General features: G+C 40.5%; 1 protein-coding gene across 9 annotated transcripts in view; it reads right to left on the minus strand.

Moving 5' to 3' along the window:
* Positions 1-27846, minus strand: part of MYO5A (myosin VA) — a 103291-nt gene that overhangs the window by 56649 nt on the left and 18796 nt on the right. For 8 of the 9 annotated variants that reach the window (XM_055715830.1, XM_055715828.1, XM_055715825.1 and 5 more), the window contains exons 2-5: positions 25137-25247; positions 23522-23693; positions 17655-17799; positions 1839-1995 (exon numbers count right to left, since the gene is read on the minus strand). In XM_055715830.1, the coding sequence (XP_055571805.1) occupies positions 1839-1995; positions 17655-17799; positions 23522-23693; positions 25137-25247 (585 nt within the window). Of the gene's footprint in view, positions 1-1838; positions 1996-17654; positions 17800-23521; positions 23694-25136; positions 25248-27846 lie in introns of those variants that run through there. The other variant, XM_055715831.1, reaches the window with a different exon arrangement.

Genomic DNA, 27846 nt, shown 5'->3' on the forward strand with positions numbered 1-27846 from the left:
CAGGGTAACAACAAACCATGAGAGGCAGGAAACCACATACAAAGACATTTTTTAAGACTTGACAATTTCTACAGTTGCAATAGGAACACTGTATATAGTTATTGACTACAAAACTAATTATTCAAATAGTTGCTAGAAATGCAGAGTGGTCACTTGATATTACAGAGTATCTAGCAGGGAAAGATCATGCCAGAAAAAATTCTGACACTAATGATTGTAGCTCATAAAACGCTGATATTTAGGTTGTCCAAATAGAAATAAAAAAAAAAAATTGCCATCTGCTCCTTAGACTTTATGATCAACTTAGGACATGAGGATTTTCCTGTTTCTAAAATGAATTACTTATTTCTTTCCAAATTGACAGGTGTTAATTTGTATTTTTACTGATTTATCAACTGAAGAGTTTGAAACATTAATTTTGCTACCATAGAGTCTGTCTCAACACCAGATTTCACAACACTCACTCTAAAGCTTGGGGTTCAAGTTAAAAGGGTAACTTTCATCTGATTACAACAATGTTTATATTAATTAAAATTTTAGATATATACAGGTTCATGAAATCGTTATCCTTAGAAAATTCTTTTAAAAAATCACCACCATTGTTTTTTAGTGGATAAAAACCGGTGTGGATGGCAAGTTCATTTCCAGTCCTCAGTTTAAATTTCCTTGCTTTGGAAATTAAATCAGACAATTAGTTGTGAGCTGATGGCTGCTGATTGGGAGATGGGGTCCAAGGAGTGAGAGACAATAATGTTTGGTTTAGGCTTTGAGACCAAAGGAAGCGACATAGGGAAACCTGCAGCCAGCCTTTATTTCACCCAGCAAACACAGCAAACTGCAGACCCCCCCTGCAGAGTCTCTCGCTGCCACTCACTCAGCAGACAGTGAGGATGCTACGCCTGCTTGGCCCAGGTACCACCTCGGTGGCATGCAGGGGAAGGCAGAGGGGGTGTTCGGCACCCCAAGTTCTGTTAGCCACGCACCCAATCTCAACGTGGCCAAGGATGGTATGACGCTTACTGCAAACTGAAGCGGTAAAAGGAGTACTCTGGGATGAGCTCACGCCTACAAAACTGCCATTGCTGCCCCGGGCCAGGCTGCTCCCAGTGGGGTAGATGCAGCTCAAGGAAAAGATCAGCTGCCCCAGCTTCCTCCCATGGCTGGACATTTGGATCCCTCAACAGCAGAGCCCACTGCCCATCAGGGCACAGCTTGTTTTATCCCACAAAACAGTTTCAAAACACCACACAGCACCACAAACCAGGCACAATTACCTTGTGACAGAACACACACAACTGTGATGGGACACCTATAGTTTGAGCATCATGAACTCCTCATGCCAGGAGGAAAGAAGGAATAAAACATAGTTCATTTAAAAAAATACCCAAGAAAGAAAACAGTGGCTGCATTTTGCATTTCATGTTTCACTGCATGCACTCCATTTACCCATGTCTGTCCACTAATACTTCACACTATTGCAGAGTCACTAAATATCTGCCAAAGCATCTGTTGTGTGAAGCATTTTCTTAGGTTTTCCATAGGCATGCACATGTGCATTTAAAGCAGTATTCATATCAAAATTACTTTATTATGTGAATAACTTAACAATACTGAAACATTACCTCCCACCTTCTTTCAGTCTTTCATAAATACTACATAAAATGATGCCTGAAGCACCACCTGGTAAGTGGACTAAACCCAAAAATTTAAAATATATTTATTCTAGGTTCTTTGCTCCTCAAAAAAAGTATGGATTGCTCTCTCTGTTGAATGCTTATGTTAGCCCCAGAATAATAACTGCAGCTGGAGGGTGAGGGTTAGTGCAGTAGCTCTTTTACCTCCATGATGGGGTTGGAGGCTAAGACTTTCTCCTCAACATTGGCTTCACTGGCAGATCCACTGACTGTGGCAAAGTACCTCATGGCATACTTAGCAGAGACGGTCTTTCCGGCTCCAGATTCCCCACTGACAATGATTGACTGATTTCGCTCATCTCTGAAACACAAAGACATGTTAATCACCAGCTGTCCTCTCAAGGAGATGTATTTTTTGTTTCCCCAGCTTGGCAACAACCCTTCCACCATAAATGTTAGCAATACAGCAATAATGTAAATGCATGTGGCAGAAACAAGGCTGTTAGTGACCAAGCTGCCTGGATGGCTGACTGGACTGCCTGCAGCCAGGATGCTCAGTCGGGATTGACGCTGCTGCAACAGCCCAGCCAGCCAGCAGAGCTGCTCTAGAAAACCTGGCTACTGTAAAGTACCTGTTACCACTACTCACTACGTGCTTCTGCAGCTACTTCTATCCAGAGTCTGTGGTGCAGCGCCCCACTACATTATCAGTGCTCATTAGTAAAGATCATTAATGCCATCTTACAGATCGAGAAATCAACAGCAGAGTCAGCAACAGAAACCTTTCGTCCTTCTGATCTAATCACCAGCTTTTCCCAGAATTGTTCTGAATCTGAAAAATTCAAGCAGGGCTTCAGCACACAAATTCACAGCTCTGGAGCAAAGACAATCCCTTTGTTGTGAAGTAATTTCTTCTCATTAAAAAAAAAATAAATATCTCCATTTGCTACAAAAACAATTTTCTCTCATCTCAAAGACAGCTCTATCCATAAACTCCAACTGTATGATTAATAAACATGCTACAAAATAACAAGGATAGAAAGTAGCATTTCTGTAGCCTGAATCTTTCAAAATAAAACCACACATGCTTTATACAGTATTTTTTATTTCCAAAGCAAAAGTTAAAATGAATGATATTTCAAAATACACCTTTGGGCTGGATGAGCTTAGCTCTATCTCACATACTTGGAAGTGGAGAAAGAAGGAATAAAATTTTACCCCAAAGCTTTACAGAGCTGGGGCTGGAACACAGAAAGTATAGCCAAGCCCCAGACGAGGCTGCGCTTACAGCACTAAGTAACGGAGCGAAATTTCAGGCACACACACGTTCAGGCAGCACATACACAGTCTGCATGGCCTTCAAATGCCTGCTGAGGCCATCAGTAAATGCTATGCAGGGAAAGCAAAGAAATATGCATGGAAAAACTGTTTGTGCTTTCTGTAACCTAAAGGTCCTCCAGAAGATCTGATGTTCTATTTTTGAGAGAGTCAAAAACAAGCATGAAGCTAAATTACAGATCACATTGTCACTCTCAAGCTGTTACCTATCTTCAAAAATATCGCCAAGCCCCCAGATAAGAGCAAAACTCCAGCATGTACTTTGTGTGGCACAAAAATGTAGGATAGAGGAGCCACTGGTTACGTCACACATCTCCAGGACAGTTTAACTGAATGAAGGCATCAGCTGAAGCAGATTTTCCCCATTTTGGTAAAAGGAAATTACTTGAAATGGCTGAGTGCTGATTTAAATTTAATAGGAAAGCGTTAAGAAGATCAAAGCAACCTAATTTTATGTTCTCAACTTCCATTTAACACATGCGACAGGTGCGAATGACTACAGCACAGTTCACACATTCGTACCTACCAAGCTGTCAGCCTGGGTGCGAAAGCTGTGGGAAAGCAGAACTATTCAGCTTGGTACCCAGCTGTGTGTAGTCCAGGCTACGAAGTCTGAACTGCCAGCGATGCCAGCCTTGGCCACAGGAAAATGAGAACACCTGCCAGGGAGCCCTCTGGTTCAGCGGCCACCAAGCCTGCCGTGCACGCATGCCTGAGGCGGCTGGCAGTGGTGATGAAGATTTCCAGCTGGGGAAGGAAGAAGAAACACTCTTGCTTCTTCCCCACTGCCCCTCCCATACTCCACCAGCAGTAGATAGACATGCTTGAGGGACAGCCTGTAGCCCTGTACGTAAGGATGTAGTGTAGTGCGAGTGATACGGATACTCATGGTCAAGAAGAGCAGCAGAAGGACATGGGAGAAGTCCAACCGAATGCATAACATCTAGGTTTAAATGGGACAACCACTTTCCCTCTCACACAGACAGCTCCTGCAGTGAGTCAAAAACAGAGAACAATTTCTACATAGGACTGGCACTGCTCTTTTATTCCTCCTGTGCTCTTTCAAATCGAACAAAAAACCCCACACCATTCCAAAATATGAAACTGCTGCTCTGCTTTCAGCAGCTGCCTAACACAGCAGACAGGCAACAACATGAAAAGCTTTTCATTTGTAGATTACCAGCTCTGTTTCATGTATTAAATTTCATTAAATATATGAAGACTCCGGAAGCTCAAGTCCTATGAAATGTATCCTCTGATGATTAAGTTTATTAAAAATAAGAAAACAAAGTAATGCAACCTCAGTACTGCAGGCTTCTGATAAAACCATCAATAAAAAACTAACTCTGTTGCCAAGAGAGGAACATGGAAATGAAGGTGTCTCACTCCAACTGTCACATCCCCAAAGGACGTGTGTGAAAGCATGGAAAGGACACGCTGGATTTCCAGTCCCTAGTCCCTTCTCAGGAGCTCAGGAGCGGTAGGAAACACCAGGCTCTTCAGAGCACTGCAGAGGAGGGAGCTCCACATTTCCAATGACCGTAACAGAAAACTGAGGTTGAAATAATTTCTCCTTACGAATACTGTTGCTAATTAGCCTAGAGTTTCCTTTCCGCCACATCGTAAGATATGAAGACATACTCTCCTCCTTAGCACTCATCCATGTGCTCAGGAATAAGGAATCCATTATAATATTACTGTGTAAGTACATACACATATATGCTTTTCATAAATTTGCCTAGAGAAGATATGGCTGGCTCTGTGTGAGCTGCAAACATTGCTGCCATCTCTTCTGCAATGAGTATTTGTGTTTGCAGCAGCTACGGCTATCATGAGGAACAAAGGGCTCACTCATTGTCTGCAGCAGAGTCCTCTCGCACCGCCCTGCCAGCGCTCCATCCACACTCAGAGCTGCTCTTGTCTTCCAGAGTACATTAGTCCATTGTCTTGCTTTAACACACTGGAGTAACCATCCTCTAGCATATTATTCTTTCTGCTTTTTGGCAGAGAGAAAGGCAAACACTACAAAATGCCCAAGACCGCACTCGACATTTGAAGGAGAAAGGCCAGCATATCATGACTCCCCAGGCACACCAGCGGCAGGGGATGAGCTGTTACTGCCACAACAGTATATATATACCACTGGGCATATAGAGGTCCTACCACGGGCAGCAAGATACTTAGTCTTTCAAGGAGGATGGAGTAGTCCAGCCAGGCAGCTGTGTCCACTCAGCAGAGGGCTCTTTTATGTCATTAAACTTTAAGAGAACAAAATGCCACACTGAAAAGATAATCACAAGTAAAACAGAATCAAAATACCTTGGATAGCTTACGAAATGTGATGAGAATTATTTTTAATGGTTTGGTCTGTCTAAAATATACCCTCTTCTTCTGCCAAATGAAATTTTCATAATCAGGCTGCATTAAAAATAGAATAACATAAAACCCAAACCAAACCAAAGGAAAAAATCACCAGAAAACATAAGTAACAACACCTTGAGTTCTTTCCCAGGTATAAATAACACCTTTGGAGTTATTTATAGTTAGTCCCAAACCTTTAACCTGACATTGTGAGCACTTAACATGTCACCAGTCAGAAAAAAAATCTATAATTAAAACTTTCAGCCAATGAAACAAGTAAGTAGGGCAACAGCGCTATGTGTGACACCACTTTCCAGCCTGATGCCACAATCCATTATCTATGCCATAGTCTTCATCTTCTTGGAGCTTTTTCTCTGAATAAAGCACGTAATTAGATGATTTTAAAACGAAGATTATTTCTGAATGGAGGGAACATTTTAATTATCCTTTTACAAAGAGAAATGAGGGAAAGCAAGCTGGGAGACGAGAAGGTAGAGTCCTCTTTTGCCCAAAGGTGGGTAACTATCGCATCCTAGGAGACAGAACTACATTACAGTGACAGACACTAAGCCAAATCATCTTGAAAAGAGGTGTTTAACCCCGGCAGACTGAAACAGATTGACTGGGAGCACTTTACCATTCATGGAAACACACAGTATTACGTTCAGGCACTGGTCAGGATCACATTCAGCTTCTGCCATCTCTGACCACTGCAGCAGAATAAAGGAATGACAAAACTAAAACAAAACTTCCATTTTAAGATGACAGGCCCAAACATTTCACAAACCGAAATGTGAAATGATAGGCTGAGATTGCCTGCAGCAGCAGGGGACTTCATTCAGAAACCTTCCACATCCATTCTCTCAGACCTGTAATTCAAGAGTCACGCGAGGGCAACAGCTATTTCTTGTCAAATCAAAGAACAGTACCACACTATGGAATAAATAACTGATAATTTAAAACACTGTTATCTATCACAAAAACAATGCCGATGTCTAACTTTGAAAGGTAATACTCAGATGCTGTATCCAAGCCATACACAACTCCACTCCTTATGACAAGTAATGGCCACAGAACGAATAATAAATGTCACTAGTTTTTCATATAATAATTCCAGTAAAGGACAGAAGCAGATTTGTGAACAGGCTGGTAAATTATAGAGACGATTTTGCTTTACCTACAAAATTCTGTCCACAGACAGTATGCTTATGAAGAAAGTCACTGTCAGAGTGCCAAAACAGAATAGATGTAGACTTACCTAACTCCTGGATGCTTGAGATTACAACCTACATTCCAGCAGAGGGGTTTTTTATGCTTTGAAAAACCATTGCAAAATTCAACACTGAAGATATCTTCAGCTCAAAGGAGGTTCAGCACTGTGGAAAAAAGAGGGCTACAAACTGACTTGAGATACCTTATGTGCAGAAAAGGGTTTTGCAGAGTAGAATGAAATGACAATGACAAGAAACCAGAAGGTGGTTTAAAAAATATAGTTTTCAAGACCTGAAAAAAAACACCTTTATTGAGGATGTGCATGTATCTTAATGCAATAATTTTGATAGCATTGACTAATAGTAACTTTAAATTCTGCACTTCACAGAAATCTAAGATTTCTGTGCTTTCAGAAGGGCTCAGAATGAAGGAAACACTACTCCCATGAGGTCGCAGCCATCAGCTGCAGTAGAAGCATGAACAAGATGGGGTACCTTCAATGTGTAGAGAGTGCTGCAACAAGACTGACTAATCATTGATAGCTGTCATCATCTAAGGCAGCTTTTAATTATTTCAGTTGACCAATGGAAAAATTGAGGCAAAAAAAGAAAAAACAGTGCAAGAAACGAAACATTAAAGTTACTAACATTAAAGGCAGAGTTGTCAATTTTCACACAATTTTCATTCCTTAAGGTCACTACACCCACTGAAGCTGGCTCCTTCAAAAACCAAGCCAGCTTACTGCATCACAGCCATTATTTCCACAGCAAACTGTCCAAACAGTTCAGGATAATGAAGACATACAGACTGAAAAATCCCTACAGATATCTTTGTTTACCTTCTTTCTCTGTACCAATAGAAATCCCTCTCTTAAGCAGGAACGCTACAATGGTTCAAAACCTATCCATCAATAAGCATTTCAGAGGGGATTAAAAAAGCCCAGAGATATTCAATTTCATCATCAAAGCACAACATTGTTTTTGTGGGGTTTTTTTGCTTCCTATGACTGATGCATCAGATGTATCACTTGATCTTGTCCTTCAGACTCATGACTCCACAGCAAATAATGTCAAATAGATGTATATAAGCACACACACCACAAAAACATCTGCCTGGGAAAACAAATGAAAGGAATACAGAATTATTGATATCAACCTCAATATTCTTATCAACCCACTCATACCCAAGCCACCAACATCTCTGTCTGGGATAAGTGGATCATTAACAGCTAATTTTAAAAAGTTCTGATGTGGATTTTGAAACATTTGCCTGTGATGAACTACTTCAAAGTTGAGTTGTCTCAATGCCATGTAACATAGACGAAACTGGTACAAAAGATCAGAGTGAGATATCCTTAATATAAAATGCAGAGACCAAATAACAGGGCAATTTAACGAGAAGAACTTACTTTGCCTTTGATCCTAAACCATCTGTGTTTGTTAACCTTGAGGACACAGCCAAAGTGCTGATGTTTTTAAGGAAACTTCTTGCCAGGGTGGTTTGAAGGCCACCACCTTCAGGACATCTTCTGCCTGTACTGCTCCAGTGCCAAGAGGTTTAATTAAATCTGCTGCCTTTTTTCTTTTTTTCGTGGAGTTGCTACTGGTTACTTCTTCTGGAATAACAGGTTTAGGTTATGGCTAAGGGCACCAAGCCCATGGCATACGACAATTTCATTTTTTATTTACATCAAAACAGCACAAACTGCTGCTAAAGGCCTGATCCTGCAATCTTCAAACATTGACATCTCCTACTGCTTCAATGCAGGAACAAGAACACAATAAATAGCTTTTATTTAATCTAGCAGTGACAGTCTGGTCTGCTTTATCTCACTGTTGTTCCAGTACTGCAGTTCTGTGGTACTAAGGCAGACTTGTAAGCCTGAAATTACTTTACATTTTCAAAACAGTGAATTTTGAATGATCAAAGAACCTGACACAAACTCCCAGAGAAGGAACCTGTCACTGAGGGACGTTGGGATAGATCCCGTTCTCAGCATACACACATAATTACCACTAACATTAATGAGCGTCATGCCCATCAAAGACAGAAAAGGAACTTAGTGATATGCCATCCTACAGCTGAATTATGCCAGCAGGAAAACCAACCCAAGAAAGTAACTTAAAAACTAATGACATTGCTGAAAGGTCAGATAGGATTCATTCTGAAATGCTGGGATGTTTGAAATCTTGCTATGCTTCCATTAGCTGCAGCTACTCTGAGAGCCATAGGATTAATAAGGGACCAACATAAACCTAGTTTAAGTGACATGTTTTACATCCAACACTATAAAGCAAATTTTCAAACTCTGCAAGGATACGTACATGCAGCTGACATGATTGTCTCCAGCAACGCAAACACAACTCTGACCCATGTAAGCATCCTATTTTTTCCAGTCTCTTAGTATCCCTGTTGCATAACTGTGACAGCGTATGACCAAAATAACCTGCCGTATCTACAGTCTGAACATTCACACATCTTTGTATTTGAGACCATTACTAAACAACTCTATTTAATAAATCAGTTCCCCTCATGAGGCAGCTATAAGAAAAACAAAAGCACAGGAAATTTTACCAAGTAACTTCCTCATTGATAAGATGAAGTAAAAGAAACTTACACAATGCGCTGAAAATAAAAGCAGTGTGGAAGCACAAAGCATTATTGTAACTGCTTTATCAACATTCCCAAAAAACTCAGAAGTACTGATGTTACAGGACTAGAGAAATACACCTGATGTTCCACCCACTGCAAACAGCTTATTCAGTCTTGGAAAAATTATCCAGAGAAGATTTTAAACTCCTTTCTTGTGAAATCCATGGGCTTTCATCAGGTATCAATATGAAATTAAGAGCTCTCTGTAGTACTGAACGTTTTGTGAGCTTCACAGAAAGCAGTATTAAGAACTTTAGGTAGGAACTTCCCAGCGGCAGAAGGCCAGCCCCAGCAGGCTAAAGGGAGCACAGCCTTCAAGGGACTGGGCATCTTCCAAGGGAGGAAAGAGGATGCAGAGCAGAAAATGCAGGGAAAAGAAGAAAGCAACAGAAGGACAAATCCGTGGTGTAAGATGGTTTTGCACACCTCATCTGAAAGCTCACTAAATAAGTCTGACTTCAACAAATGTTGAAATAAATTGTGTTTCCTATATAAACTTGAAAACAAATTACCTCCCTTTTTTTTCTTTTCCGAGAACACTCTTTTTTTCAGCACAAAACGTGGTTTGGGAGAAACAGAAGGATTATTTTTGCAGAGCCCAGCAGCCTGTGCTCTCCCCAATACCTGCCACTCCCAGCCCCCTGGCAGAGCAGGTCCCGGGTTCGCTCTCTGGGCAGCTGTGCTCCACTCCTGTGTGATACTTCCACTGTCACAGTTAACTTGCTCTGCTGAAAGACCAAAATTGCTTTTTACGCTTACCCTAAAATGAAAGGCAGCTGTAAAACCCACCAGCCCTGGAAGGTTTAACACGAGTCAGGGCAATATATTTAGCTTTACCTTTGCCTAAGCGTGGTGTTGTGTGGCAGCGAACAGGGCTGTACATGTTTAGCAGCACTTGTTCAGTGCAAAGGCCTTTGAAATTCAGCCCAGGGTGAGCAGCATCTGTTAGGAGCCATTATAAAAACTGGCAGCTCTACAAACCCAGGATTTGCTTTTCAAAAATAAGCAATTTAGCTGCTCAATAAATAAATAAATAAGAATTCGTTCAGCAGTTTTCTAATGCTCTCAGACTGACCAAGAACAGCAGCAGCCCAGTCCAGGCAGCCTTCCTGGCACCTCTCACATCAAGGGCAGGAGGCAACATCTTGCCCTTCGTGAACCTTCTGAACAAACTATTTTAATCACAAAGTTCTTTGCAGCCCTAAATAAGTTCTGTTACACGCTGTTGCTCAGCTTGGCTCTTGGCCTCCTTAACATGGGAAAGCACCCCTGTTTTGTCCTCTTTACTTTCCACCTGCTTCTTACAGCCCACATATATGGAGGCACATCTTCCCATTCCCTTTAGGTAGCTGCTGAGCCCCTCTCCCTGGGAGGTCACCTTCCTCTGGAGAAGTCTCCCCTGCAACCAGGCAGCACCAATAAATGCCACCCCCACACCCTACGTACACCTGTACTGCAGGAAACCTTCTTCCCTCATTTTTGAAGTTTCCTGCTTACAGTGCTCCTTTGCACAGCGGGCGCAGCCCCTCCTTCCCCACAGAGCCACGCCATCCCGGCGTTCCCAGTGCCAAAGCTTCCAAATTCACTTGCACCGGCACATCCCAAAAGGTGCGGCCCCACACAGGTTAATTTGTTTTTTCCACCCTGGCAGGACTGTTGTGTGGATTAACAAAGTAACTTTTGCAAAATGCCCAGAGTGTGCAACATGCTACGTAAGCGCTAAGGATTATTATTAGAGACTGAAGTGCTTCGAACCATTCTGTGATGATGAAGTGATGGCGGGGAGGGAGGGGAAGAAAAAAAGTGAGTTACTCATGCTGTGCTCCAGAAGCAAGCATCACTTCTTGCGCAGAACAGCAGCCACATTTCTTGGTCTGTTCCACCTGCACACCCTGTACCCATCGGATTATTTCAACTATCTGGATCTAACATGCTGTGACCTGACACATCCCGGTCTTCGCAGATGACACGCATTAACAATTCAGAGGTGTGTTCAGCTGCACCTTGAGTCACAACAATTGCTCCCAACTAAGCAGTAAATTAATTCTTTGTAAAATCATTCATTTTTAATAGGCATGAAATGTAAGTCCAACAAACTACGTTCTTTAACCACATTTCTAAATATATTTCCAGTTTAACTGGTTTTTTTTAAGCCTAACAGCATTTCTCACTGACATCTTTAGCCAGTGGAGGAGAAAAGGGGATGTTCTGAGCACAGAACTGGGGGCTGGAAGCTCAGCACCTGGGACCAGCTCTGGGCTGACCCAGGCATGGCCACAGCACACCACCTCTGCCCTACTTGTCTTCTACACAAACAGAAATTGATACCACAGTATTAGAGGAGCAGACTTTGGCGAAGGCTTGTAAAGTGCCAGGAACACATGAAGCCTTCCATGAAAGCAAACATTATTATGCAATATATGTTACCCGGCACAGAGACCCCTTAAATGCTGCAGGAGCTGAAGGCATGCAAAATATAGCATGTTAATTTCTGTATATTGAAAACAAATTAGCTTTGGGAGAACATTACCAGGAAACCCACTTAACTGCTGCACTATCAATTACCTGCTCTGTTCTTGCATATTTTATTGCCAAGCTGGTGTGCTCAAGTCATCAGACACTGTCAATTCAGGGGCTTTATGACCTCCTTTTGCCGCCTTGGTGAATTCACTGAAGTTGGTGTCCCACTCCCCAGGTCTGTCTCAACTTATAATATGAAAATAAGGACACTGATCTCTTCTGTAGAGGACTTAGAGATCTGCTCACAGAAAGTGCCAAATGAAGGTGAAATATTACTATCATACATAACCTGAATTCTCTTGAGTCTGTTCCAGCTGCAAACTCAGCCATCCCGAAACACCTCAGTTCTTAAGCACTTTTGATCCTCTTCAACAACAGCTTGGGAAAAAAGTTCTGCAGTACTCTCAAAACCAGCAGATGTACTTTAAAAAAAATAATTAATTAACAAATTGCACCACTTGCCATTTCACTTGTATCCAGGAAACATAGCTCTTGACTGTAAAAATGGCAAAAGGTGAAAAGATAATGAATTGATGGTAACATCTCTCGACACATACAAATGAAGAAAACTGAGGTCAGCACATGCTGCAAAATCATGACAGATTGCACTCCAGAGGAGCACAAAGATGAGCCAGCACTATGCAACTGATTTATCTAGGGATTAGTCAGAGGTCACTCCTGCAATAGTTTGGGAAAGCTCATTGCTTAGCTACCAGCAGGACACCTCACATGAACTCTAGCTTCCAGCTACAACCATACTTAACCCTTTTGCTACTTAAAAATAATCACTGCTCAGACAAGTAGGTCCCTGAAGTTACGTCAGGTTGGTCGCCCCATCCACTGTCTTGTACCTCTAACATCATAAAATGTGAGACCCAAAGTATAAGAGACTATTCCAGTACCATCTGGTCTCACCAGAAAGCACAGTTTCCCTTTTCATTCTAATTTTAACAACGGAGCCCCAAAAGTACCATCTCTTTTCAAGATAAGTATTTAATTTTAACAGTCATATGTCAAAGACATAAGTCAAAGGCAGCCATTGTATGTTTGTACGATACCCACCACAGCAGGCTCTCATTTCATAACTGGATGCAGATCCGTTACGGGTTGTTAATCACCCCCCTCCCGACTCCTGCCAGGGGAGAATGGACTATCCATTTATCAGACACTCAAAAGCAAAGCAGCAGCTGATCAAACATGCATTTTTGTAAGAGGACATCATCTTGGGATGCCTGGGATAACTGGAGACTGTCAGCCGAGGTGCTTTCAGAACACCTACTCAACAGCTCACCAAGCTTCCTTTCGAACAAAAGGCAATAGAAAAAAATCTTCCCGTAGCTGAGAGCCATCAGACACATGCCAAAATCTGACAAAACAAGAGAGGCATCCTGCTTATTACAGGTAATTTAATGAAAAAGATACATGCTAACATTGAATAAATCATTATACTTTGTCCAAACAGAAAAATCAAACTTTGGAGACTGATGCTTTAAAGACTGTTGCTTTCCGTCCTGGTTTTCATTGAGTTTTATAGGGATCTCATCAGTATGTAATTCTGCTTGCAAATGTTACTCTCCACTTGCACATTGCTAGACAACTTCACCAATTAATCAGAAGGAAATCTCCAAGTTAATTTATTAAGTTGAAAAGCACTGAATTCTGCTGTCTGTCATCAGCCATAAGTAGGATGGAACAAACCAGACCAACAAAGTGCTTATTAAAAAATGCATTCTCTTAATTGCTGCAATATACCCTTACTAGGCAGGGGAGGGTATCCTGTGGTAGTCTGATTTAGAACTTCTCTCCCTAATGGTGTTAGGAAACTCATAATCATAAGTCTCATACATTAATGTAATTCTTAACAGTTTCAAGAGTATAATCATCAACGTCTCCTCTTACTGCAAACCATGCAGTTAAAAATGAAAGCTTCTACTGAATATTACAATGAAAATGAACTGCACCTGCTGGTGATTATGATTCCCACTGAAATTGTAATGCTTAAAAATATATATATATATATATAAATAAATAGTTTCCAACTGATGCTTTGCCTCAATTTTCATACTACAGAGGGGTAACTGTAAAGACTGAACTTTTTTGTTCATAATTTGCAAATGCTGACTTTGCATGTATTGAACCCTTTGAACTGCAGTGCACTGTTCTAACATCCACATGCTGATATTGTGGTTTGTATTTCTGAGACAAAAATAAGTTCTTCAGTAACAACTTACTTCCTTTTGAATTGTTTGTCAGCCTTACACATTGTCTCAAACCTGTATAAGTTTGCTCAAATGAAGCTACCCATGAACAATATCCATGAGGGAGACTGTGCAGAAAGCACAGCTTGTTACAGCTGCTCCTACAGAACCATGGCAGCCCCCAAACTGCTCTGCACAAAAGCCCTGCGGCAGGGGCGAGCCCCTCGGACAGGTCCCCATCCGACTGATCCTGTTCCCTCCCACTGGGAGCCACTCGCAGGTGGATCTCCTCCCACTCAGAGGAAGAGATCGGCTCTGTAACCCTTAGACCTGCAGTCTGGAGGATCATACAACCCAAACCAATAATGTTATTGATAAGCATGAGGCGCACATAACCCTAAGTCTAATACAATTTAAATGCAGCGTAAAACTAGTTTCTTGCTTGTTTTGGGCACAGTAGAGGAAAAGCATTGGAAATGAAGCTGTCAGTCTGTGCAGATGGAGAGAGAAAAGGAAAAAGGCACAAAGATACAGATGAGAAGGGGGAATAGAAGAGGAGAGCTGGGAGGGGGGGAGAAGAGAAAAAATAGAAAAAAAAATCAAAATGAGATTAGTCTTAAAAAAGCTGTGCTGAAAAAGACAAAAAACTACTGAGCAAACAGTAATCACGTATTGCCAGCTATGGGTAAAGATGAGCCATATTCCTTCTCCCTAACCCTCCACTGGAAACTGATGATAGAACTGTGGTTGAAAGAGGAAACAATGGATGCCCAAATCGGCACACTGCTTCACAGCCCATGCACACCACACCATTTGGCTTGCTCTATGCAGAAAATTTCACATATGAAGATATCTTTACGTGCTGCTTTATATGTGCAATTAACCCCAAGCAGTTGCTGAATATCACTTTTCATGAACAAGACAGATGTGAGCTCCATCCCTGTCATTCCAGCAGTCAACATTTCTGCACTATATTTTTTGAAGGCACAACATGTACAATCACAGCTTTCCTGACTGCTGTCATGGGGCATTTTCTTTGGCTGAAGAAGACCACAGAGATCATTTAGTTACAACCATGCACATGGAAGGAGCTTCTCAGCCACATCAGATGAAGCAATGAACTGGCAAGAACAAATCCTAAATCATTAAATTATGAATTAAGAAAAAGACCTAAGGAGTAAATATTTAGAAGAGCTCACTGAAGCCTTATGCATAGGAACATCATGACTAATTACTCCAGTGATCATTTAAACGTGGAGTTAGGGAAGATTAGAAACAACAGAAAAATAAATCTCACCAATTACATGCATAAATGCAGATTAATCCACATGAGTACCTACCATACGAATATCCAACGCAATTATTAAAGCATTAAAGAAATAGTCATAGATAATCTGATTTTCAATTTTAAATAACCAGCTGCAGAAATGTAAATCTGCACATTTTCTTCTTTAACTTCGTAATTCAGGAGTAAAAGGTGATTTGTTCAGAGTGTAGAAGGTATTGCTGAAGTTTAAGGGATGGACAATTGATTAAGGAATTGGAAACAGCATTAGAAAATAAATGGAATGAGCAAATGTCTATATGTCCAAATGACAGAAAAACTTCTTAAAAACAAATACCACACACATACACATACACCCCCCCAAAAAAAAAGAGAGAGAGAGAGAAAAGGAAATAAACACTGGGAAACTAAATGAAACTGTTACTTCAGTGTAGAGGAATTTTTAAATTTTCATTATGTGCTCAGATTTCATTTTGCACCTATGAAAGTACTGCCAGTTATTTATAAAAGAATAACAAATTGTTTAGAACATGTTGTAGACACGCAAAGGAAATCATTCATTCATTAATGCAAAAGGATTATTTCAGATCGTTTCCATGCTTATATAATTCCTCATAATTTGTTTCAAAAAAAGAACTTCTGCAACATCTTATTTGTTGTTATTCAGGACAGCGGAATTGCCAGAGGGCACAGCAAGAGCTGAAGAGCATGCAATTAACACAAAAAGGAAAAACCACAGCAGAAATTCTAGCCAAAATCTCAGCCCCCTTGAGTCTTCCTATGACAGCAGAGAATGCAGATGGGGGCAAACAGAAATCGCCACTGCACAGGCTTCAGCTAACAAGCACACACACACATACAATGCAGGCAATCCCACAATTTGAAATTTCAACACAGGTCAAGACGTAAGCCCGCCTCAAACAGTGACTAGAGGCAGCCAGTGTGGCGAGATCTCCCTCCAGCCTCTTTACTTCCACTGGTTAATATTAAGAACAAAAATTCTGGGAATCTGGATTACATCCATCACTGACATATAACTGCAGGTCACTGTACAGTGCCTCAGATATAATATAAGGCTAATAAATTCTTATTTTGTAGAGCTTTTAAAGGGACTTGAGTAACAAGTCTGCTTAAAACAGCAGTGATCTAGATCTGTAAAACAGCAGTGATCCAGACTGAAAGAGCCTCAATGTAGATGTGACTGTCATAACACAGTTTTGCCTTTATGTTCCCATACCAGATTATATGTCTATTTTCTTAGCAGAAAGGAAGTTGAATACCTCTGCCATTCAGCAGTGCAGATGCAGGGTATTTTTGAAACATTGGCTATTTTGCAATTACCTTTAAGTCATGAAATGTTGCACTGTACCGTACCGTTTTCTTTTGAAATTCTCTATTAATTGGGTACTGTGAATCACCATATTCATGTATGCAGCTGACTCACTTCACAGTGTAGAGAGCATTTTATTCACTTTAGCTCTCAGATGGATTCTTAAATGAACAGACAGCTAATTTCAAAGATGAACATTTTACCATTTTCAACCCATCTTCCCTTTGCCTCCCCCTCCTGCAGTTCAGCTTGAAGGCCACCGCAGTTAACCCACAGATCTGCCACTGTTTTACTGGATTAATTTGATCATGGGCTGTATTGTCAACAAGGAAAACTGTATTAATTAATAGCTTGCAGATAACTAGTGAGGACACTAGGGACCATCTTGTTAACCAAAGACCACACAGTAGCCCAAAAGATCTTTATCCTAGAAATGAAATATTTCAAAAGCTCCTCAAATTTGCAGGCTTTTGGGGTGAAGGGGCAGAAGTTTCTAATAACCACTCCCCTTGGGTGACAAGTTCATTTTCATGCAATATTTAAAGAAATGAGGATTTCCTGCACAGCTGTTACAGTGTCCTTGGAGACACCATTTTCAGGCACTCTGTGTAATCATCCCTCTGCTCCCTCTTAATTCTAGTCAACAACAGCCACAGGCAGATTACGTAGCTGGAACTTGACCGACACAGCTAGGAGCCCCTAACAGCACTCATAAGCCAAGTGATTTTTTTTCCTGTTGTCATATCACATATAAATACAATAAATACAATAAAACAGTTAAGAATCTGGCACTTTTCAAAAATCCACTGATGATTAAAAAGCATCTCCACGTTTTGCTAATCAAATGAAAAAAACATAATCTTATAAAACACAGGGCTAATTTTAGACTTAAATACTGACAAGGTCTGTGGTTATTCCTGTTTACATGTCAGTGGCCATGATCTCCATGGCATTCATCATGCTTTCCTGCTTTCTAACTTAGGCAACTTACCCCTCGTGAAAGGCACTAAAACTTTGGATACAGATCTTGCAAAATATGAATTAAAGAGAAGGCCATTGGCCAGAAATTTTAAGTCTCACTCCTTTTAGAAAAACAGTGAGTTCAAGACACGTGGTCTACAAACCTGGCCATCTGCTTATACGCTTCTTCAGCCACCGCAAAGATATGTGGATCCATATCCCCCATATTCTGGCCACTGTATGCATTGATGATATCTTCGCCATAGATAGGCAGTTGTTCATAAGGATTTATGGCCACTAAGACAATACCTACAAAGGAAATGAGAAAAAAAGGAATTATTAATAGTTGTTTCAAAATAAAACAAACCAAAAAATGGCTTTAACACCAACTTTTGTTCTAACCTTTCTAAAAATATTAACTAAAAAATAAGGATTTGACATGCTGACTTCAACAGGTACTTATTCTGACCACACTTTTCAGTACAAAAAGCACCAGAAGAGTTTACTTCTACTCTGCTTTAGGAAACATATTAGGGACAACTTTTTACTTTTTCTCTCAATCTGCCTTTTCTAAAGCTAGCATGCATGAAACAGATTCAGACTGTGTCAACTTGAAACACAGCCTGCTCAGTGTAGTAAGCCAACGAATGTGCACTGTATTTCCCTGTATTTTACTGTGGATTACAAATGATAAGGTGATTTGTTAATTGTAACTACTACATGGCCTCAATGACTGTCAGTTTGGATACGTGAAGTGTGTTAACCCTTCAGCTGTTATGCTATGCCCAGGAATCTTCAGTTTTTATAACAAGCAACAAAGTAGAGTCATGGTGTAATCGGCATTCCAGACATCCCTGTCAGTCAGGCAGGACAACCTCCTGCTCAAAGGGATCAAAAAACCCCTATGTAGACATATTTCATAGGGCTGATACACAGCGGTATACAGAGGTGTCAGGAAGTTAAGTGATGACAGCTCTAGCAGGCACCATAAAACCCTCCTCTTACACACCTGTGTGTATAACTACTTAGACCTTGCATATTCTAGTTTTCCCATCCCAATTAAACACATATCTGCCTTTTTTAATACCACTCATTACTACAGCATTTCTAAATTCATGCCATTCTTTTACTCTCCCTGCACAGGGAAACTTAAGTCTTACTCCATACATCCTTCCCAGCCACAAAGTGAGATCTCAAATGCTTTTGGTATGATTTTCTTTTTCATGAGAAAGGATTAAAGGATTGCTCTGCCCACAGGAATGATTTGAAAAAGATTACTTATACCTTTTTCTCCTGCAGCATTTACCATGGGTAGGGAACACTTATTTGCTCCGTGCAGGGGTGAAAACACTGGTCACTGCCATGTGAGACCCAGCCGTGTCAGGGAAACTGTGCTCTCTTGACATGGCAATTCCTCCTCACCTTTACAACGTGATGGGGGGGGGGGGGAACAAACTCTAATTTTAACAGTGGCCATTTAAAACTTGGAATTTCTTCTTACACATATATGTTGGTGCCTAGAAGTGACAACGCGGGTGCAGATGGCTGCACAGTGATTACAGCAGGCATGCTGCCCACGCTCCTTGGACAAACCATTGCTGAGGAACCTGCACCAGAAGCATTTCCCTAGCACTCAACTCACTTCTAAGTTTATTCAGAAATACACACACACGCGCGCGCGCATGCATTTAGACTTCCTCAATGCAGATCCCAGCCCTCTGCTCTGTGCAGATTACAGTGTTGAGATGTCTATCTAAGAAATCTTCCATGGAAAAGCTGGGAGAAGGGAAGTGAAAGCACATACAGTCTGGCACTGCGCTGGGAGCATCATCCTATTTTTAAATCCTGTCATGCATTTATAGATCAAGCACAAACCATAGCAAAAACATTAAACAACAACAGAATATCTTTCATCAAGAGATCTGACAGACCTCGATCTATTTCCTCAAATATATGGCAAGTTTTACGTCTTAGACCCACCCGTATAGGTACAGTCAGTGATTTTTCCATCAGCCATGACTTCACTGAAATTACTCAGGAGCTTGAGTGAAAAGTCTCTATAAAATTTTATGCCAAGTAATGCTGTAATGATGAGCCAAAAAATAAGAGGGGGGGGGGGGGGGGTAGGGAGGGGAAGGGACATCAGTACTAGCAAACTCAAGGAATATTTTAAGTGTTGGTTTTTAACATCTGCCCTCTGTAACTGTGAAAAAATAGTAAAAAGTAAAGTACGGCCGCGCCACCGAGCTGAGCTTCCCATGCTCGCAAGTCTAATCAGAGACACATTAAAAAAACACGTGTGAGGCTTCAGACAATTCCCTCCTGCTTTCGACTATGTTGGCAAAAACAAACCCTTGAATTCAAAACAAGCAGCCCCATGACAAGTCTCCAGCATATTAAATCACTTAACTTCAGTAGCGATCTGTAAAATCAACAAGCAACTACCATCTGGAATATCCAAAATAAGTCAGTTAGGAATTATACGCTTTCTATGGAACTTTTAAATCAGTCTGTCTCACGGGACTATAATTCAGATTAATTTATATATAACTTCTCTTTATCTCCACTAAAACATATTGCTATTTTAAGAAATATCTGACCTTTCCCAAATCAGATTTATGTGTGTTTTCTTTCCTACAATTACATTAAATTAAACTCTGGCTATTCTTTTTGCCAATCTTCTTATAAATACCCAAAATGAGTGTATATAACTCTTTTATCTTGAACATATTCACCCATCTGCACATAAACTGCCCACTAATAGAAATAATTTATTCATTTAAAGTTTGCTCTCCTGCACTGCAGGCTGTACTTTATACATCTGAACTAACCAGCAGTATTCACTGAGTTTTCATCACAGCCATAGCAGTTTTTCCATAAAAGCATTCAAACTTTCCTTTGTAACTTTTCAGCTTACTTTATTAATTCTTCATTCCATATTCCCAGCAGTAAAGCCAAGTTATAAATCACTTCTGAACTGCTGGTGAAAGGCTGACTTGAAATAAAGAAATCAGGAGGTTTTCTGTTTAAAAGTTTGGATTACTTCAAAATGAAATTTTAAAGAATTTAATATCCAATTGACACATTACACTCTGACAGCATGGTTGAATTCATTTCTAGGGCTGTGGACATTCATCCATCCCAGTTCTAGTTCTGCTGGTTGAGAATACTGTCACCATAATACTCACGGTGGATTAAAGTGTTTTTAATCTCCTTCAGGCTAAATCAGCTGGGTTAGCTCAAACCACCTTCACACGGTATTTAAACTAGCTTGGCTAATGTGTGAGTCAGATTAAGGGGGCAAATACAGTTCCTTCTGCAGGGAGAGCTCTAAGGCGTTAATCTTTGCAGAGGGAAAGTAACTTGCACTTAAGAGGGGAACTGATAGAGCAGTTTGGAAGGCGAACATCTGCGGCCAAAGGATCAGCTTTTTAAAGGCCGCCACGCCACCATTATTTTCCTTAGCTTATAACATAATATACATACGCCTACATCCCAAGCTAAGAAACCCACAGCATACTGCACTCCTCAGGTCGCCAGGCAGCGTTAAACCTCCTTCACCTGCACTTTGACTGCCAGGACCTTCCATGCTACTGGATCCATGTTTCAAATAAATCCACATGCAAGTCACTTGAGTCTTGTCTGGAAGCAAAACAGATGACCAAGCTCCACCAGTCCCAGCCCTCTGGCAGACTCATCCATGAAGAGCTAAAGGCCTTCCAGCCCTATGAGGAACTATAAAACCAGCCAAACCCACAACTAAAGCTGCATTCGGGAAAACATGAAAACAACATATTTTCCCAAACACAGCAAAACTAGCAGACGGCACGTTCCTTTCACAAGCCTCTTAAATGATGCTAAACACAGAGCATGACTGTGAGCAGCCGAAACACAAACCAGGCAGGCTGTCTTATGGGAGGGGTACAGCAGCATCAGCAGGCACGGGACCATGAAACTCAGACTGAAAAGCCCTTACAAGCTCAGGCCACAAGACTCCAGTTGCACACAAGCCCTTTCACAAAATGTTCCTCCAAGAAGAGCTTTGCTCAAGGGGCACTAGGGAGAGAAACACAGACATTGTCTGAACAGGGGGAACTAAGGTGGTTTCCCAGTGCCGGGACCAGAAGATGCACCTTCAGCAGGGGTTGCCCAGAGAGGCTGTGTGATCCCCATCGCTGGAGATACTCAAATACTCAAGACACTTTGACTGTCCAAGCCCTGAGCAACCTGAGCTGGTCAGACTTGTTTTAAGAAAGGAGCTTCACTGAAGACTTCAAGAGGTGTCTTCCAACCTTAATTATTCTGTGCCTCTAGTCATCCTCTGACTGCATGATGGGATGATGGGATGTAGGTATGAATCATCTCCCACTCCTACAGGAATTAAGGCTGGCTGCAAGCAGAGGGTGGCAAAGTCTGATTCAGTCCCCCATGGTCTGGATGTTGTTGAGAGCAGGACTGCAAGCAGATGAACTCTGCTGAGCATCCACAGGTTAGGAATAGCCGGAGTGAGCAAAATGTGGCAGGCCATTACTGCCTGCAGCCTGTCCATCACAGTATGTCTAACGTGCTGGTTGCCTTAGCTCTCCACACCCATCACCATGAGCTGTGAGAGCAACCAGAAGAGGGAAAATCTGACCCTTGGCAAATTCCATATACAGACCAGAACAGGACAAGACCCTCAGCTGCAAAACACAAATTCCTGCTTCAGGTACCTACAGCCATGATTAGCTGTCAAGGACAACCTTGCAACATGATTTCCCTGCTCTATAGCTTGCAAAACAGCACAAAGTACAATGAAATTATAAACAGCAAGTCTAGCGATATATAACAACACGGAGAAGGCTCTGGATTGCGATACCAAGAACTGGGACTGTACTACAAAACTCTGATTAGAGACAAAGTTGAATTGTACATTAAAGAAGAAATTATGGGCCATGTTTTCTGCTGGCATAAACTGGGCTGCAAAGAATATAGAAATGATAATTTGACAACACAAACGTGCCTTTGCCTTAATCAGGCAATTACGGGAAGGAAATTTTCACTATCTGGTTTCTAGCAATCACACCATCATATTATGTTCTGTTTTACTCAGCTTAAAATGTAAAAAAATGCGTGAATGACTTAAACTGTCTCTTATGCACTAGCACAACATCCAACATACAGATAAACTAGAGAAATATTTGGAAAATTTGCAAAGTTTATGTATATTGAAAGGTTATATGAAAAGCTAGCAATGTATTTTGACTAAAGACTGAGATTTAAAAGAAACACATGCACACTGAAACAAAAAAGTCCAGAAGCGTGACATCTAAATTTTAAGCCAAACTATCTCACAAGGTTTCTTTAAAACAGATCACTCAGCTGCAATTTTGCACTTACAATGAAGCAATCATTAATTTCCCCCGATTCTGGTCACTGGAAAATATCACAGGCAACTTCAACTTCACGTAACCTCTACCACAAGTTAAATAGTATTTTTAAAACCAGGATTGTTCCTAATTCTGATCAGACAAGCATTGGCTCACGTACTGTTACAAATTCGCTCCTAAGGTTACACTGATTGCAAAACACGAAAAAGAAAATAAACTGGTATCTTCCATACAGATATGGAGGAGCTGAATGCAGAGGCAGGCGATCATAGCTGGGCAATAAATCCACCGAACAGCAAGGCTAGCCTCCTGCATCTGCACCTTGTGAAGCCCTCCTCCAGCCCACACCTATCTAAGCAAGCTTAAGGGGAACACCAACCAGCCTGGAATCTCATTGGCAAGCTAAAATTGCTGTATACATATTTTATAAACAGAGTCCACTGGGAAGCTAGAGGAACACACAGAGAAGTCAATTTTCTCTGAAGCTTAATACTCTCAAGTCTACTTGATGCACTTAACGACCACAAACATACAGTCTTCTGTAAGAATAGCACAACACGCCCTATCATTAAATGACTAAGTTAAAGGCTGGCATATCAACTTTCCTTTTCCTGCCTAGGGCATTCTCTGTAAAGATTATGGTATGAAACAACAGTACTTGCCACAGTAGGTATAGATTAGCTTAGAGTCTATAAATCGAACTTTGAGGTTGTGTAAAACAGCAGGTTCATGGAGATAACTGAGTGCTGTGAGGTCATTTTCACCAACAAGTATGTCAGGGTTTCGCAAGGGTGGGAGTTCCTTTGTCTTCGGATCTAGGCAATATTCTAGGTCCTGAAAAATCAAATGGAAATGTGTTGAAAGAGCTGGTGTTTAGGTTTCCTCATTCAGTCCCTCCAACCATTCTTCCCAGCAAAACATGCCCAAATTATAAAAACACAATGCAAAATTTAAATTCTCTGAAGATTCAAGTTAGCAGTTCTTTCTCCAAAAACATAATTTACAATTTCCCAAAAGGGTTTTCTATATGTATAACAGGCAACCATAAAGATGGATCATATTTTTGGACTAGTACTTAAGCAAACTCCTTGCTTTTGCTGCCAAATCTTTTCGTCAAACAAAACAAAATACTTAATACCATAAATCTAACTAGTCTTTCCATATTATTTTCCTCTGGAGTGGAACAGACAGAGGAAGCAGATTCACATCAGTCTACAGCCAGCTTCACAGATAGTAATATTACAAGAGAATGCTGGCAGAATGCTATGAAGAACACATAAACTGAAAAAAAAGCTACTACATTTTTTGCAGATCTAAATTAATCTCTAATATAGATCTTTTAATTGCATCTGTCTCTAGCTCTAAAATCACTTTATTTACCTGCTGTCCCACACAACGTGACTTAACTGGCAAACACCCCCATTCTACTACATGCAATGTGCAAGTGTGCAGCATCACCACACAGCCTGGAATATGTGGGGGGAAAATTAATCTTGTCAGATTAAAAACATTGTACTCAGCTTGCCATATAAGAAATGTGAGTCAAAGACTGACATTCATTCAAGTAAGATATTTTATTTAGAAGTTATTCTATATATATAATCTGTTCTTTTTGCTTCATTGTTATGCAGGCCTCTACATGAGAGTAGGATCTAAGCTGCCCACCAGTAAGAAAAAAAGAAATTAAAAATAAATATTTGACCAACTGCAGTAGATCGTTATTTTCCATTAGAAGACCTGAGGAATCACCATCATTTTACAACAAAATTAAAGAATCATTTAGATGGCTTGAAAAAAATGAACAGGCCTTGACTAGAAGGATGTGAGCTTTTTGTAGACATCTCATAATTTCTCTACACCATATACAGCATCATTTTCATATTGCCCTTAATCTTTGCCCCTTTTTATCTTTATTAATCTCCTGATGGTTATGTTCAACTTAAAAGTCACAGTTCTTTCTCTGCAACACTCTTCTCCTAGCAACACTGCTCTCACTGGAATATCAAACCAGGGTTACAGGTTTAAAAGCGTAAGCACTAAAAGATGATGCAACTGAACATAACAGGCAGTCAGATAAAAGCAACAATATTTTTTTAATTTATTTTAGAAATCAGGCAAAATCAATTTTGTAACTAAAAATACTACTGGAAGTTGGTGGCCAAGAATGATTGCACATACATAAATACTGATATATGTTGACAGTACAGCTTCCTGCATTAAGACACATCAGTTTCTGTCGACAAGAACAATCAGCTTACAACCAATATGCAGACCTACCTTGCCTTCTTCAAGTCGAAGCTGGAGGACTTTATCTCCAGGTTTATAGTCTTTGAGAAGTTCTGCTGACTTCCAGACCTCCTCTGGATCAGGGATCCAAACCCTGGCATACTGCAATACAATAACAACAGCAAAAGGTCAGTGACGACTTCTTCCATTATAGTTAAATCATCAATACACATGACACCAAAACCACGTTTTTGTTTTTTAAATACACGTTTAACAGCCAAACTTTTAAGCAATAGACAAGTTAATTAGTATGTTTGATGTGAATAAGTTGTTCTATTGGAAAAAGGTTACATGAGCTTAATTTTATTACCTACACAAAGAAAAAGGCATTTCCCATGCAAAATAATGCTCCAAGACATACATTCAATGCTGGAAATCTACAAAGAAAAAAAATAATCTGTGTTTTCAGAGATCAAAAACTTGGCTATCAAAAAATTACTTGCAGTAACTCTTCTAAGTAGGTTCTAAATGCATTTGCAGTATAACATTATATAGCTTTTTTCTGCCTTCTTTTTTCTTCCCCTAAGAGAACACATTGGCACATCTGTGTTAATTCAGGCAAAGCCATCTGATCTCAAGTATTAAAAGCTCCTTTCTTTGTAGCTGCAAATAGGGCAAGTTTAAAATGGATTATCTCCACAATGCCAAAAGAAAAAACATGAAATTTTTTGGTTGAAAAGCCCTCCAAATAATAGGAAAACAAGCCAAACCAGCATTCCAGTTAATGACCATTTTCACCCAAACTTTATTCATAAAAGTAACCGGAACAAACATATGACTTCTTTCCAAAAACAGAAATAATATTCACACTTTTAAATGAGTGAAAACATAATCGTTATCTCATATACAAGAATCAGTCGAAGGCGTACGGAAACCATCTAGTTACTTAGACAGTTGCATGTACATGCAAATAGGTACATATGAAAACAGCTCTTGAGTAACATAAGGAAAAGGCTATGACATTTTTAATATATTAAAGCTTCTGAACTGACGCTCTTGCAATGCCTAGAGAGCACTGAGATCATCCCACTCCCATCACCTTTGCAAACAAAACAGCTTCTTGGCTTTAGAGGTGCAGCCATGTTGCAAAACATTCTCAATCCACTAAACTATTTCAAAATAACCATAATGTATTTGTTAACACACAGCATTTGATGGGAGAGAAAACTGCATTTGGTCATACATCTTCATCACCTAATCTTATGCAACTTATTTTGTGCTATTTTTATTTTGTGCTCTTTTTTTTTTTTTTTTGCTATTTTGTAGCATCTTCAGCCTCAAAGAATGCTGATGCTTCTTTTCCCCCCCCCTCTTATTAACCCAGTCTTCCCGCCACTTAAAATTACGCACTTCTTGTTTCTACTAGGGATTTGTTGAAAGACTAACTTGATATTGACTTCTTGTTGTAAGACGGGAAGCAATAAAACGTGTTCAGCAAAGGCAGTGGGATGGGGAGGGAGACCCGAGGAGTCCCAGCCCCTGGCCCAGGAGAGGGGTAGGCACCCTGCGGGGCTGGAGGCTGCCAGGGAAGCTCAGTGCCCGGAATTATTTCGAACTTCACAAAGCAGTTTGCTTCCCATACCCAGGATGCTGCTCAAGAACAGTGTGTGTGAGTAATTTACAACAGCCTAAATCAACGGCTTTTTCCCTTAACACGATGCAGCCTTTAAAGCACTGCCACTGCCGCCTTCTAGAAAGCTCCCAAACTCCTGAAAAGCGTATACCATACATGTAAACCGATTCTCCCTACTGAGTGAAAGGAGAAAAATAATGAAATAAAGAATTAAAAATTCACTTTCATCGTTCCCACTACAGAATGTTATGCTCCCACACCTGGTCTGTCTTCATCTTCACTGAATGTTTACGCCAGCCCTAAGAATCTACTTTACACAAAGACAATTTCTTCTTTGTAGGAAATATGTGGTTGTGTTTTGGTTTTTTCTTTGAGCTTTACGAGTTTCATACACATTTGCTACTGTTTTCATTACAAAAGTGCAGTATAACTTTTATTATTTACATACTCTCTTCCCCACTCCCCCAAAAGATATGAATACTCATGAAGTATTTGAAATGGGAAAAATCCTTAGAACAATGCTTCAGTATGTGCTCTCGCCATTCACAGAGCACTGTATATAACAGCAGCAGAGGCCAACAGAAAGGCAGTGGAGCAGCTGGGACAGGAGCAGCACCAGCCGTCATCTGAGCACTTGGATTGTTTGCTTGTTTCAGCCCTGCTACATCCACAACTCACAGGCGAAGAAACGTCTCAGTTAAAATGAAGGTGCGTGCTAACAAGTGTATGAGCCAATGCAAGTACAAACCTACAGAGACTACAGAATAATTTCAAAATAATTAACCAGGATGTGACAATAGAAGCGCAGTATTAGAGTCAAGGAGTGCGCTCAGGATCAATGTCCTCTTTCCTTTCCGCTTGGTTTTTAAATAAAGGATTCCTTGTAAAACTTCATAAATAATATCCAAACTTACCACAGTGCACCTGTTCACAGAACTCTCTTTTATTAAAAAAAAACAACACCAAACACAACAACAAAAATCCCAACGCTAAAAATCAAAACCCTGCCAGAAAGCAGAGAAGTTTTTTATTTTAATGCAAAGATGCTACGGTGTTCAGACACAGCTGAAGACTGAATGCATACCCCATTTTGCCCAGGTTTCTCCCCCTACCCCCAGCTATAGCAAG

Source organism: Falco cherrug, chromosome 7 (genome assembly GCF_023634085.1).
Source record: "Falco cherrug isolate bFalChe1 chromosome 7, bFalChe1.pri, whole genome shotgun sequence".
NCBI lineage: Eukaryota > Metazoa > Chordata > Aves > Falconiformes > Falconidae > Falco > Falco cherrug.